The sequence below is a fragment of the Microtus pennsylvanicus genome, chromosome 1, assembly GCF_037038515.1.
Source record: "Microtus pennsylvanicus isolate mMicPen1 chromosome 1, mMicPen1.hap1, whole genome shotgun sequence".
Lineage (NCBI taxonomy): Eukaryota > Metazoa > Chordata > Mammalia > Rodentia > Cricetidae > Microtus > Microtus pennsylvanicus.
This window is the reverse complement of record NC_134579.1, coordinates 144,744,662-144,759,957: the sequence shown is the minus strand read 5'-3', so window position 1 is coordinate 144,759,957 and position 15,296 is coordinate 144,744,662. Positions and strand designations below refer to the sequence as shown.

The window sequence follows — 15,296 nt, the reverse complement described above, 5'->3', positions numbered from 1 at the left end:
GCAAGAATTGAAATAGAGGTTGTTGTTAGGGGTTGAGATGGGATTAGATTGGAACTAGAGTCAGTGTTTATGCAAAAACTGAGGCTGGGGGCTGGAGAGAGGGTTCTGCTGTTAAAAGCACTTGCTGTTCTCCCAGAGGACTCAAGTTCAGCTCTAGCACCAATGCTGATGCTGGGTTGCTTCTAACCACCTGTAACTCCAGCTCCAGGGTACCTGACGCCCCCTCCTGGTCTCCTTAGACAGCTGCAGGCATACAAGTGCACAAGCATGTGCAAACACATACACACATGCACACACACATACACACATACATACACAATACACGCACACACACATACACATGCATGCACGCACACACACATACCTGCGCGCACACACATACATGCGCACACACATATGCATGCATGCACACACATACACACATACGTGCACACACATACATGCACATACACATACATACACACACATGCACACATGCACACATGCACACGCACATACACACATACGCACAGATACACACATATGCACACACACATACACGCATGCACACACATACACACACACACTTTTAGAAATTTAAAGCTGAAGTTGGAATTTGAGGACTTTGCATTAGAAATGGGGTCAGGGAGGCTGAGGACCACTCAGTCAGTGGAGTGCCTGCTCAGGATACACAAAGCCTTTGGTCCCATCCCCAGCACTGGGGTGAGGAAGGCCTGTAATCCCTGCACTTGGGAGATGAAGGCAGGAGAATCAGAAGCTCGAGGCCATCCCCAACAATGTGGAGAGTTTGAGTCCAGACTGGGCTATGAAAACAAAACAAAAACTAAACTAAACTAAACTAAAACAAACAAACAAAAAGGACAGATTTGGTAAACCAAGCCTTTAATCCCAGCACTTGGAAGGGAGGCAGAGGCAGGCAGATCTCTATGATCGCAGGACAGCCAGGGACACATAACAGCCTGTCTCAAAACTGCTGACCTCACCGCACCCCCAAAATTGGTGTCAAGTTTAGAAGTTGGGGGTCAGAGTTGAGGTTAGAGCCTGTAGCTTGGATATAGTGACAGTTTAGACGAGAGATCTACATTGTAGCTAGCATATAGTTAGGGTTAGCCTGGGACTACGATGCCTTGAGAAGTCATGCAGCTTCTGTAACAAACTAGCCTAACAATGCCTGTTTGCTACAATAAGTAGCAAATTCTTGCTGCGTGACTTTGTTGCTTAGGCAAAGTTTGTGAGCAGGGGTTTTCTTTTCTGATGTGGCCTTTCCATCCTGTGCCTCCACCTGCCATTGAACTTTGTTTTGTGTTGTCTCTGGACCCCTGCTGCCACCAGGCAAAAGAGCAAGAAAATCCCCAGGATCACAGGGGAGGTCCTGGAGGCCCACCACTCCATCACTTCTCCCATCCCCATTCTATTGGCTCTAATTCAATCACATGGCCATGCCCAGCTGCAAGGAATGTTGGGAAATGTAGTCTACCTATTTGCCCACAGACTTGGGTGTAGCTGTTTCTACCACAAAGCTACGTCTGTTGCTAGCGATGTTGTCCAGGAGTGGAACTGGGAATGAGGCGTAGGGCTGGGTACAGGGTGCAGGACTAGAGTGTGTTGTTAGAGCTGCCTTTGGGACCAGGCTTAACTCAGTCATCCTATGAGGTAGATACGATCACTGTACCCATCAGATGTAGAAAATATGAAGCAAGAAGCTAAGGCACTGCCTGAGATCACACAGCCTCCACCATGTGAACCCAGAGTCCACTACTATAACTTCATGGGCTGAGGGAACAGGTGGTCAGAGGGAGCTGGAGGAGTTCACTGATGTCCCAGAGAGAGCAGATAATGAAGTTTTTACCAACTCTGTTAGGCATGGCTCCCGGATATTTAACTTCCACCCCTCATGCTGCAGGAGATGGGGACAGGAAGCTGACTGCCGAGGAGGAGGAGGCTCGGAGAATAGCAGAGATGGGCAAGCCAGTTCTTGGGGAGAACTGTCGTCTCGAGGTCATCATTGAAGAGTCTTACGACTTTAAGGTGATCTGCCTTCCCTAGAGCCTGTCCTGAGTTATGTCGGGGAAGGGTGCAGCTCAAGAAAGGAAGGGCATGCCAACCTTGGGAACCACGATGGGAGAGGGCGGTCTCTGGGCAGTCTCCAGGGCCAGCTTCAGCACTGTGGACAGCACAGAACTCCCTTTCTGGACTGGGCATGTGGGTGTAATTTCAAGCCCCAGAGCCCCCCTCCCCATCACACCACCCTGGGGGCGCTCAAGGGTAGCAGCTCCTCCTCCCTTCACTTTCTCTTCCCTCAGAACACGGTGGATAAACTCATAAAGAAAACAAACCTGGCCTTGGTGATTGGGACTCATTCATGGAGGGAGCAGTTTTTAGAGGCAGTTACGGTGAGCGCAGGTAAGTTAAGGGGGCAGTGAGAGCCAAGGGAGGTGATGGAGAGACAAAGACACAAAGGTACACGGGGCCGGGAGGGGATGGAGAAGACGGATGGGGATCAGCTGACAGGCAGAGAGCAAGCATCCCCTCCCACCGCGGAGGGCCAGAGATGGAGAGTCAGATGAAAACAGAAAGGAGAAAGTTGAGAACACTGTGCAGTGGTCCCAGCTGCTGGGGGGCTCACAGCTGGAAGGCTCAGCTTTGAGTTCCACTCGAGATGGGGGGGGCAGTCCGGGTTTTACCCTAGTAGCATCAGGAAGTTAGAAGATGGGTGAAATGGCACCGGGCCTCCCCCAGACAGCCCTGGGCTCCTCTGTTGCCATGGAGACAGTCACCAGGGCTCCTCGTTCTTTCCCACCTGCTGTGGTCCTCACCCTTCTTAGCTCTCCCGCGGACCCGCAGCGCCCTCGTGTGGTCAGAGGCACAGTGCGACTGGCTCCACAGACCTAATCTTGGAAATTCACTCCAGGACCTTTGCGACACAGATGGGGAAACTGAAGTTCAGATAAAGGACACAGTGGCCTAAAGTTTCCTAAAGAATTTATAATGCTACCTGGGGCTACAATTCAGGGCTTCCTCCCATACATAGTATCAGGTTTCCTTCGGGGTGGCCTCAACTGGAGGAACTAATAGGTAATGAATTATAGCTAAAGAAAATGTCGCAGAGAAGATGGCTCAGTAAGTAAAGGCGATTGCTGCCAAGTCTGACAATCTAAGTTCGATTTCCGGGATTTATGTGTTAGGAGAGAACTGACTTCTACAAGTTTTCCTTTTATTCTCCCACCACCACACACACAATTATCAGACAAATAAATAAATGTAAAAAAGAAACTGTTTAGTGCAATTCAAAGTCAGGACTGTGGAGATATGAGGTCAACCTAGAGAGGCCCATACAGTTGGCACAGCCCTCTGAAGCCAGAACTTTAAATGTCTCTGAGGGAGATGGAGAAATAGCTGGAACAGCACTGTCCCCGTCCCCATGGAGTTCACAGCACAGTGGAGAAGATAGACATGTCAAAAAAAAAAAAAACGGTGACAAGCCAGGGGGTGACAGAGGTAGGAGGAGAGACCTTCCAAGAATCCTGACCCAGCCTGAGGTAACGGAAAGGCTTCCTAAAGGGACCATGCTAAAGCCTTGACTGGGGACAGTGGTGTACAAGGAGGGGAGGACAGTATGGCCCTCCTGGGTAGAGGGAGCAACAAGAATGGAAGCCTTTGAGTGTTTGGAGATGGTCATTTAACTTGGGGTATGAGGAAGGGGTTGGTCACAAGACCCGAGAGCAACAGAGTCTGGGCAGGAGAGCAGTAGTGAGCCACAGGGCCATCTGGGGCAGAGAAGAAGCCTTGAGTCCCCGTCCCCTGCCTGTGCCTGTCTGCACTGGCCGTAGCTGTCTCAGCACTTTACAGTTCAGGTACCAGGAATTCAGCAGAAAGCCCAGTCACAAGGGACCGATGCTCCCTATGGACTAGTTCATTTCATTTGTTTATTTGCATGTTTATTGAGACAAGGTCTCATTATGGTTGGCCTGGAACTCTTCCTGGAGACCAGGCTGGCCAGGAACACGCAGATATACTCTGCTTCTGTCTCCCAAGTGCTGAGACTAAATGCACACCCCATCATGCTGGGATCTGGCTCCTGTTTTGCCTTCCCATCCTCAGCTTTTGCCCTCTTGGTTGCTGAATGGCTGCTGCACCTCCAGGTATCAAGTCCTAGCAGGAACAAAAAGAAATTAGGGGGCCAGAAAGGGCAGGGTGTATGCTGAGTTTCCAGTTTTCTGTTTCTAATTCCATTTTGCTTGTGGTTGATGCTAAAAGTTTGGTTCTTACAGAACCAAGAAACCACAAAACCCACTTGGATAAGTATAAATTCAAGAATTTCTTTCTTTGGCAAGCCTGTGGTTAAGTAAGTCAGAAAAGACAGAACAGCGGGATGTGACTGGAGTCCTCCAGCCGGGTGGGGGGAAGCACACTATGCCCCCACCACCGCAGGTGTCCTGTTTCTTAGAGAAAAAGTCTGGGGACTTGTAGCCGGCCCTGGCAGGCGGTTTCAGGATTCGGCAGCTGGCTTAGCCTCGCTGCGCCACCATGCCTCCCTGCCCACTGCCTGCTGGCCACTGGCCACTTCCCTTATCAGCATCCTTCCAGCTATAATACTTGGCACACAAGAGCCTGCTCCTTTTTTCACTCATCGCCTCCTGCTTATCAGCTCAGGATGAGGAGGGTTCCAAATACTTCAGTGCTTTTCAAATCACACAAATCACTGGGTGCTAAAAGCCAATCAGGTCACACAGTAAGGGATAGGTTGGACCTTTCTACAAAGCTCAGAAAGTAAACACGTACAGGGCGCCCCTGTACCAAGGGAGTTAGGGCATTTCAGAACCTCTTTTGTCTCCCGGGGGGGGGGGTGTCCCGCTGTTGCAAGGGATTATGGGAAAGAATGTATTTTATAGCATTGCTAGAAGTGGGAGATTCTGGGAGAGAGTATATTTTTATCCGAGGACGTGGCTGTTGCTAACCTCAAGGGATTCTGGGAGCTTGGCTAATTTTAGCTGGGTGGTTGTCTCTGTCTTGCTCCTGGAGACTCTGGGAAAGCCAGTGTGTTTAGCCGACTGTGGAATCTTGGCATTTGTTTGGCTGGTGGTGCTGGGGATGGAACTCAGAACCTCTCACATGCTAGGCAGGCATTCTACCTCTGAGCCGAAGCCCTGCGTCACTGAATGACTCCTCCCAAAAGTGATTATTTCAAGCTGTACAAATGACTGTCCATGGCTGCGAGGACTTTGGGGGAAATGACTATTTTTAGCTAGAGACATGGTCATCTCTAGCAGCCAGGGTTTGTGAGACACTGAGTGCTTTTAGCAAGGGATATATGGTCTCCTCTAGTTTGGGGAGTCCTGGAAAAGTAAATGGATTTATCTGTGCCCAACAGTCCTTGGCTGCAATGAATGCCGGGAAAGTAAGTATTTTTATCTGTATGCAACTCTCTTAGCTGCAAGGGATTCTGGAAAGTAAGTGTGTTCACCGGTTTACCTGTTCCCAACAAGGCTAGGGAAGCTGGGAAAGTAAGTATATTTACCTGGATTCAACATTCTCAGCTGCAAGGGATTTGGGGAAACTGAATTTACTGAGGCCCAACATTTATTCTTTTAGCTGAAATCTAAGAAAGCAAATAAGCTTCCCTCAGTCCAATACTCTCAGCTGCTAGGAACTCTGGGAAGTTACATTTACCTGGGCTCAAAACTCTCTTAGCTGCAAGGGATTCTGAGAAAATAAATATATTCCTCTCAGACCAACATTCTTTTAGTTACAAGGCATGCTGGGAAAGCAATTCATTCGGAACTGTCTGGAAGTCTAATACAATGGAGCTGGGTCATGTGCCCACAGGAGATGAGGAGGAAGAAGAGGATGGGTCTCGGGAGGAGCGGCTGCCATCCTGCTTTGACTATGTGATGCACTTCCTGACGGTATTCTGGAAGGTTCTGTTCGCTTGCGTTCCTCCCACGGAGTACTGCCACGGCTGGGCCTGCTTCGGTGTCTGCATCCTGGTTATTGGTCTACTCACCGCGCTCATAGGAGATCTGGCCTCCCACTTTGGGTGCACCGTGGGCCTTAAGGACTCAGTCAACGCCGTGGTCTTCGTGGCCCTGGGCACCTCTATCCCTGGTAATCCCGGGAGGCGGCCCTTCCGGAAAATAGGAGAGGGCCAGGGAGGGGTCCTGTGGGTGCAATGTGTGGGCTGACCCTGCCCCGGAACAAGCAGGGCAGAGTCACAGGGGACTAATATGACAGGAAGTGGTAGGAAGCAGACATGGGTTCCTTAGGAAGAAGGGGAGGCCTCCATAGGGTTTGGAGTCCAGGGTTCCTGGAAAACCTCACAAAATTCATTGTTGGGGGTGGATCCTTAGAGACAGGTCCTCCCCAGATGATTTCACAGACCGTGTGGTAGGTGGGGAGAACCAGGCAATGATTCTCAGAGGTAGGTGTGTGTAGATCTGAGAGCAGCCTAAGTCTTTTCTTCTTCCACCGTGTGAGCTTCAGGGATCAGGCTCAGATCATCAAGCCTGATGCAAGTGCATTTACCCACTGAGCCATCCAGCCTGCCCAACACCCGGTCTTTTACATGAGCACTGGGGTCCAAGTTTGGGTTCTCATGCTATACCCTGGGAACCATCTCGACCGCTCATTGTTGTGGTTTTTGTAGTGGGTCTCAGATAGCCCAGTCTGGTCTCAAAATCACTTTGTAGAACAGTTGGCCTTAAACCTCCGAGAACTTGGATGGCAGGCACGTGCCACCACACCTCGTTTGTTGTTGTTGTTGTGTTTTGGGGTTTTTTTGAGATAGGTCCTTAATCTATAGTCTCAGTTCCCTGGATTTGGCTAGGTAGCCCAGGCTGGCCCCAAACTCACGGTGCTCCTCTTGCTTAAGCCTCCCAAGAGCTAGGACTACAGGTGTGCACACCATCCTGACTGAATCTCTGAGTGAGATGTGGGTAGAGTCTGCTCAGTGAGGATGAACATGCCACAGAAATGGGGCTGTGCAGTGTCCTGTGTCCTGTTGGAAGGCCGAGGCCACAATCAAACCAACCCGAGCAAACCTGGGGGAGGAAGGCAACCTCTAGGCAAGATGGGAGAGACTTTGTTCCTTCATCAGCAGAGATTCACATGTGGGGCAAACAGCTGTTTCCAGAGCCAGTCTGTTGGGGAGGGGGCTGGGCCCTCAAAAATTGAAAAGTGGACCCCCTTAGGATAGCGCAATGCCAGCCTCACAGGACGATGAAAGTAGGGAATGAAGCCTCCTGCATGCAGACAGATCCCGCAGGAAGTAGGTGAGGGCCCGGGGAGCGGTAAGAAACCCCTCTTTACGCCTGTGTCTTGTCCTTGTAGACACGTTCGCCAGCAAGGTGGCCGCGCTGCAGGACCAGTGCGCGGACGCGTCCATCGGCAATGTGACTGGTTCCAACGCCGTGAACGTGTTCCTGGGGCTAGGTGTGGCCTGGTCAGTGGCTGCGGTGTACTGGGCGGTGCAGGGCCGCCCCTTCGAGGTGCGTACAGGCACGCTGGCCTTCTCGGTCACACTCTTCACCGTCTTCGCCTTCGTGGGCATCGCAGTGCTGTTGTACCGGCGCCGGCCACACATCGGTGGCGAGCTGGGTGGTCCGCGGGGACCCAAGCTGGCCACCACCGCTCTCTTCTTGGGCCTCTGGTTTCTTTACATTCTCTTTGCCAGCCTCGAGGCTTACTGCCATATCCGGGGCTTCTAGGGCCCTAGCCACCGCCCTGAAGGTGGGGACTTGATGGCATTTGCTCTTGGGCCCACCTCTGTCTTTCTGTCCAGACTCACTCTGGGCTCCCTGGGACTCCTCTCCTAAGCTCCTTCCTCGCCAGCCCTCTTCCTGGGATCAGCCTCCCTTTCCGCCTGGATTCCACCCCTCGATATCCCTTCTCAGCGGCACCCCCTCCAGCCCATCCCTTGTAAGTTACATCTGAAATCTCAAGCCAGGCACCCACCCACCAGACACCACCTTCTCTGCCTCCCTGGACGCCCAGCTTAACTCTGTCCTCCCGTGTACCTTCTCCCAGCTACAACCCTCCATCTGGGCCTCTGGGCCTTAGAAGATTTCCCCAGGTACCACAGAGAGAGGCTGTGCCATCCCAGGATGCCAACCCATCCCCTCCCGTACCCCCAACCCTCAGGGAGCTCCCTGCAGTCCCCAGGGGAATGACTAAGTGGGTGTGTACAAGGAGGGGAAGGGCGCACACTTTTCCTGACTTCTTCACTCGGAGGCTTGGAGAGAGAGGAGGGACGTTTGGAGTTTGTCCCCCAGGCTCAGCCGGAGGAGGCACATCTTGAACCCACCACTTCAGACATTCCAGCACCCTACTTCGCCCTCCACTACCTCTGAGAGCCCAGCCACGCCTTGGAGGGAGGGACCTGTGTGTGTGTATATATATAGTGTGTTTGGGGGAGGGGGGTCACGGGAGGGTGCATGTCTTGGGGGAAGGGGCGTCGACAGACTTTCCCTTTTTGAGAGGGCAGCACGACTCACTCAGCCTTGAGAATCTGCATAGTGGAGGAGACTGAGAACCAAAGGGAGTCCAGCCGCCCTCCCCTGACAATATTCTAGAAGGCTTGATGAAAATAACTCTAGAAGGTTCATTTTGCCCTCAGTGCCAGCCAACTCGGGCAGGACCCTCGAAGAGGAGACCGAGGGTCCCAGAGGACCAATGCTACAAGCCAGCAAATGCTGCCACATCTCTGCCTGTTGGGGGGCGGGGGTGGAAGGGAGGGTGGGTGGGGGGTCTGGGTGGGCATTTTTAACTTTGTGGGCCGCACATCTGTTGGTAGGCCACCTGCATTTTCTTACTGTTGATGTTTCCTGCCCATTCCTTGGGGGAATGGGGAGTGCTGCCCACTCCTTGTGACCCCGCCACCTCATAACCTCCTGCTTCCCCTAAGTTATTATTATTATTATTTTTGCATTTTCTCGTCCAGTTGTGCATCGGACCCATTACCCACTGCCCTTCTCACCCCTGACTCATCAGCATCACTCGCTGTCCCTTCTCTGTGATTTCTGTAAAAATTGCCATAAAACTTTGAAATTCTGCCTGAACAGTCCTCCCGTGGGAAGCTGGGGTGCAAGAGGAGCTGGGGTGCCGCTCCAACATCTAGGCAATAGGAGAAAGACTAGGTAGCCTATGCTTCAGAGTATGGCTGGGCAGCAGGACGCCAGCAGGTACTAGCCACGCTCAAAGGTTATCAGAGCATCCACTAGTCACGCCCCTGCCCATCACTCACAGGCTTCTAGTACCAAGTCCCACTCATCATGAGCCTAACCCTGGCTGCCACGCCCCCTCTTGAGTTTCTGCTGGCCACGCCCTGCTCACCGGCCACACACTTTCCCTCTTAGTAGGATATTGTGAGAACACAAAAGAAGAGGACCCTAATTTTCTGCCTGAGCCAGAAAATGCTGAGGTTGATGGAGTTGTTTCTCAGAAACTGGAACAGGGGGGATGTGTGTGCACTAGGGTAGGTTCCAGGGAATGAGCACATCCAAGGTTAAGGGGTGTGGACCTGTGAGGCAGTCGCTTTTTTAGGTTGTCACAAAGGATGCACAGGGACAGAAGACATGCTTCCTGCGTTGGGTGAGGAGCAGAACCTCAGAGGACCAATTATAAGAGACGTTAGCAACCACACTAAGAAGCCCTAGTATTTAAAAAACAAAAGGTTTCTTTAGAAGAGATTTTTAAAAGAGCAGGCCAGCAATTTCGATGTCAGCAGATATATATATTTTTATGTGTAGTGTACTTGAGTGTATGTTTGTGCATCTCGGGCATGCAGGGCCTGCCAAGGCCTGAAGGGGGCTTTGAATCCCTGGAACTGGATTTGCAGGCAGTTGTGAGCTACAATATGGACGTTGGGAACAGAAACCTGGTCCTCTATAAGAGCAACCAGAGCTCTTGGACTCCGAACCAACTCTCCAGCCCCTGATTCATATTTTCAAGCATTCCTCATGGCCTCCTGTGTCTCCAGAGGCTGGAAACCACAGACTGAGGCAAGAGAAAGGGGTGGAGGTTGGGCGGGGGGGAGGGAGGTGAGAAACGGGTAACTAAGATGGCAAATTAGGGCCGTGAGGAGGCACAGAAAGACCTGGAAAAGAAGGCTGGAAAGCGGTGGCGATTGAAACGGGGGAGGGGAAATAATTTAGGGGGAAAGACCTTGAAATGAACAAGTTAGGGACAAGGAAGGTGCGGTGCCACTGGGCTGGGACAAGCGGCCGCAGCGATCTGACCAGCAGCTGGGCAGAGTGTACCATAGGTGATGCATACGGGGTCTCCAGCCCCAGAGGACCACGGCGGCGGAGACCTGGTACACAACGCTTAACCTCCGAGACCCACCATCTTCTGCTGCCACTGACTGAGCCCAACAAGAAGCCCAAGACCAAAGCTGATGCTAGTCAGTCTAGGGTGCAGAGGGCAGATCTAGGAATGCAGGGCTTGTCAAATGTAGAAGAAACAGGAGGGAGAGAGATTCAGAACCCCGGGACCCTGAGGAGAGGGAACTGACAGCTAGGAAGGGAAACTTAGAAGTCATCAGCAAGCCAGGGCTAACATGGACTGCCCAGAGACTAACAACCCAGCTGACAAGAGCACCGAGACTGTGGTCATGCTCATCAGGAAGGGTTTGATCCAGGGCGCAGGAACACTTCCGCATCAGGATGTGACCATTAACACACATCTGCAATGCCAGCACTCAGCAGGCAGAGAAGCAGGAGGACTGAGTTCTTTGCCAGCCTGAGCTACAGAGTGACAGAGACCTTATTTCAGAATCACAATGGGCTCAGGTGGTACAGGGCTTGGCTCACATTTGTGAAGCCCTGGGTTCAATCCCCAGCATCACACAGAACTGGTTGTTGTCGGGCATGCCTGCAATCCCAGCACTAGGGAGGTGGAGGGAAGAAGGTCAGGAGATCCTGTCTAACCTGGGCTACATGAGAATCTCTCCGTTTGTTTCTTTGTGTTTGTTTGTCTGGTTTGTTGTTAGTGGTGGTTTTTTGAAACATGGTTTCTCTGTGAGGCCCTGGCCATCCTGGAACTCACTCTGTAGACCAGACTGGCCTCGAACTCAGGGAACTCAGGGCCGCCACCACTGACAAGAATCTCTGTTTTAAGAAAAGAAAACATTTGAGCTTTGACCTTGCTGGAAGAAGTTCAGGGAGGTCTGAGTCAGGGTAGAAAGCCTGGAGGTAGAATTGGCCTAATTGGGAAACTGAGTCAAAGTGTGGAGGGGAGAGTGGAAGATGGCTGGGGTTGGAGAGCCCTGAACCAGAACTTGTGTCAAAATGTGACCCCAACACACACACAGGCTCCTTAAACCCAGCAGCAGCCATTCCACAGAAAGGGAAACCGAGACAGAGAGGTGCTGCAGTTTACCCAAGGTCTCACAGCGAGGAAGGGTGGGAATGAGGCCTGGGGTGCGGGCGATAAGGACGATTGAGTGTGGTGGAAGGCGCCAGAGGGACAGGGTGAGCAAAGTTCATTCAGGCTTCGAGGAGGGAGTGAGGACTGGCAGACTTCTTGGGTCCAAAACAAAGAGCTTTGAGTGTAACTCAGTGGTAGAGCCCCTGCCTAGAATCCTCCAGTGAGGGGCTGGGGTGTGGCTCAGCCGTAGAGCCTCTGCTTAGAATTCCCCAGTGAGGGGTTGGGGTATGGCTCAGTGGTAGAGCCCCTGCCTAGAATCCTCCAGTGAGAGGTTGTGGGTGTGGCTCAAAGGCAGAGCACTTGCCTAGTATGCCACAGGCTCCACCCCTAGCGCCCCAATACAGCTGATTGACGATACCCGTCCATCTTGCTGGGAGGCAATGTTATTGCTCTCAAGTTTCTTCTCGCGCTGATATTCTTTCTCACCATCCATTCAGATGGACTCCAGTCAGTTCCACCAGGGGCCCCTTCTGCAAGGTGCGGGTACCTGCAGAACTCCGTACCTCACTGGGATCTGAGTCATGTGCCAAACACAGCGTAGGATGGGAGAGTGAGTCTTAGGGGTACTCTCTGGAAAGAATGCTCCCCTCAGGCGTTCTGAGTGTGTGTGTGAGGCAGCTGGGCACAGGACAAGTAGCTATGTGCTCCCATTCCAGATGGGGAGACTCAGTCAGGATCAGAAACCTTCCAAAAGTCTGCTTCCCACAGGCTCTCCAGTTTAAAGCAACACAGATTTTCTTCAAAGTCTCATGCCAGATTAAATCATGATGTCAGCTGGATTGCACTCCCAAGGGACTGGGCTGGGTGGGGGAGGATCTGTTTCAAAGATTCCAGAAACTTCCATTTCCACCTCCCTTGACTCCAGCCCCCTCCACGTCATGGCATCTATCAGTACCAGTCAGTCTTCTTGCGACACTCTCTTGGTTAAAAGGTCCCTGGTGATGGCGCTTATGCTCCACCTGGGTGGTTAATGTTTTTTCCTTACCCCTCAAATTTTAATTGGCCACACCTACAGATTCTTTGGGGGTCACATTTGGTAACAGTCTCAGGTTCTGAGGACCATTATCTGAGGATATCCGAGGGCTATTATTCAGCCTGCCACTGACTCCACTGGAACTTAATGGAACACATGTAAGGGTCCACTCCTACAGAGAGCTCAGCCAAGCCAGACACCCGTAGCTGTTTCCTGGGATTGAAGCATACACTCGTGGAGGGAGCAAGGTGGCTCTGAGACTCACATGAGGGATGGAGAGAAGGCTCAGCAGTTAAGTGCACGCAGTACCTATGTCAAAAGGCTCACAACCACATGTAATTCCAGCTCAAGGGGAACCTACCGCCCTCTTCTGGCCTCCACAAGCACCTGCACTCAGATGCACATAACCACACACAGACACATACACACATAATTTAAAATACAATATTTTTATATTTATTTATTTATTATGTATACAATATTCTGTCTGTGTGTATGTCTGCAGGCCAGAAGAGGGCACCAGACCTCATTATAGATGGTTGTGAGCCACCATGTGGTTGCTGGGAATTGAACTCAGGACCTTTGGAAGAGCAGGCAATGCTCTTAACCTCTGAGCCATCTCTCCAGCCCCAATACAATATTTTTTAAAATGGGGGCTGGAGGGATGGCTCTGTGGTTAAGAGCATTTGCTGCTCTAGCAGATGACTTCCCAGAACCCACATGGTAGCTCCCAACAATCCATAGTTCCTGTTCCAGGGGATCCAACGCCTTCTCCTGACCTCCTGGGCACTAAGCTTACATGTGTTGCACGTACATATAGGCAAAACACTCATACATATAAAAATAAAATAAATATATTTCATTTTGTTTTTCTCTCTGTGTACCCCTGACCGTTCTACAACTCACTCTGTAGACCAGGATGGCTTTAAACTCACAGAGATCCACCCGCCTCTGCCTCCTGAGTGCTGGGATTAAAGGGTTGTGCCACCATCTCCTGGCTAATATTTTTTTTTTAAAGAAGGACTCATGAAACGCAAGAATCAGAAAGCTCACAAGACAGGCGCCTCCCCTACGTAGGGGAGTGAACAGTTGCTGGGGAGAGCTGGGACTCTTCAAGCAGGGCTGCCTGCATGTTGCATGAGGGGCTCCAGGCCGGCCTGTGCCTCCCGCTGTGCTGGCATTAAAAGGGCTTGCCACTACACCCAGTTCACAGAGTTCAACGAGCCCCTTCTTTGGCCAGACTACACACTTTTCAAGTCTTTCTACCCTGCTGTTTGCTCCAGATCCCTATGGAAGTGTCTAAACGCAGCCAGCCATAGCCGCAGCACAGTCTGAATGCTATGTCGGCCTGGAATGCCCTCTGCCCAATCGCTTAGTCTGCCGCTGCTGTTCCAGTTCGCTTTCTACTCTTGTGATAAACACTATGACCAGGATCAGCTTGCCAGGAGGAAAGGGTTTGTTTGACTTCCACATTCTGATCTCCCTCTTTGACTGAGGGGAGTCAGGGCAGGAATCTGGAGGCAGGAACTGAAGCAGAGGCCATGAAGAAGACAATGCTTAGTGACTTACTCAGCTTCTTCTTCCTTCCTTCTTTCTTTGTTTTCTTTTTCCTTCCTTCCTTTCCTTCTTTTTTTCCTTTTTTCTTCTCCTCTTTCTTTCTTTCTTTCTTCCTTTTCTTCTTTCGTTCTTACTTTTTTTGGTTCTTCAAGACAGGATTTTTCTATGTAATCCCTGCTGTTCTAGAACTCGCTCTGTAAACCAGGCTGGCTTTGAACTCACAGAAATCTGCCTGCCTCTGCCTTCCAGATGCTAGCACTCTGGAGGCAGAGGTAGGCAGATCTCTGCAAGTTCAAGGCCAGCTTGGTCTACAGTGCAAGTTCCAGGACAGGCTCCAAAGATACACAGAGAAACTCTGTCTTGAAAAAAAAATCAAACGTGAGCCTTTATATTTTTGCTCCTTCAGTAGCTTGTGAGAAATGGCAGTGACCTTGACAACAGGCCTGCTGTCTTTGTGGAGAAACCAGAATTTCAACAGACCTAATGAATCTTTCCCAGAGTGTAAGAGATGGTATCCTTGCGACCTCAAAGATATCAGGGTCAGCACCAGGCAAGGCTGCTTTTCATACAGCCCAGGACCATCTACCAGTTGTCCCGTCTACCCACCCCGGCCACATCATCAATTAAGAAAATGCCCACACAGACTTGCCCCCAGGCCAACATGGTGGAGGCATCTTCTCAATTGAAACTCCATTTTCCCAGATGACCCTAGTTTGTGTCAAATTGACCAAAAAAAAAAAAAAGTCACAGCCTTAAATTCAGACTTTGTTCTAGTCTCATTTCTGTTGCCAAGATAAAACAACTCGACCCAAAGCCACTGAGGGGAGGAGAGGGTTTATTCAGCTTACACCCCCAGATTCCAGTTCATTATTGCCGGGAAGGGAAGGAAGGAACTCAGTGCACCACACCCACAGTCAAAAGCAGAGAGAATAAATGCAGGGACCCTTGCTTGTCAGCTTGTTCTCAGCTAATCTTTCTCTCTCTCTCTCTCTCTCTCTCTCTCTCTCTCTCTCTCTCTTCTTTCTTTCTTTCTTTCTTTCTTTCTTTCTTTCTCCCCCCTCCCCGAGACAAGATTTCTCTGTGTAAAAGCCCTAGCTGCCCTGGATCTCAGACTGTAGATCCTGAAATATCAGAGGGTCCTGAAATATATAAGAAAGGAAGCCAGGCAGTGGTGGCGCACGCCTTTAATCCCAGCACTCAGGAGACAGAGGCAGACGGATCTCTATGAGTTATAGGCCAGCCTGGTCTACAAGAGCTAATTCTAGGACAGGCTCCAAAACTACAGAGAAACTCTGTCTTGAAAAACCAAAAAAAAATTGTTTAGATTTATTTAATTATTGTATGT

The 15,296-nt window shown here is 50.9% G+C and overlaps 1 protein-coding gene across 2 annotated transcripts in view; it reads left to right on the top strand.

Annotated features, from left to right (window-relative positions):
* The window catches only part of Slc8a2 (solute carrier family 8 member A2), a 31,903-nt gene extending 22,850 nt beyond the window's left edge, over nucleotides 1–9,053 (top strand). Inside the window, exons 7-10 of one of the 2 annotated variants that reach the window (XM_075991131.1) lie at nucleotides 1,904–2,028; nucleotides 2,304–2,403; nucleotides 5,827–6,105; nucleotides 7,327–9,053. In XM_075991131.1, the coding sequence (XP_075847246.1) occupies nucleotides 1,904–2,028; nucleotides 2,304–2,403; nucleotides 5,827–6,105; nucleotides 7,327–7,703 (881 nt within the window). In that variant the 3' untranslated portion in view covers nucleotides 7,704–9,053. Of the gene's footprint in view, nucleotides 1–1,903; nucleotides 2,029–2,303; nucleotides 2,404–2,825; nucleotides 3,264–5,826; nucleotides 6,106–7,326 lie in introns of those variants that run through there. The other variant, XM_075991139.1, reaches the window with a different exon arrangement.
* Nucleotides 9,054–15,296: the final 6,243 nt, after the last annotated feature.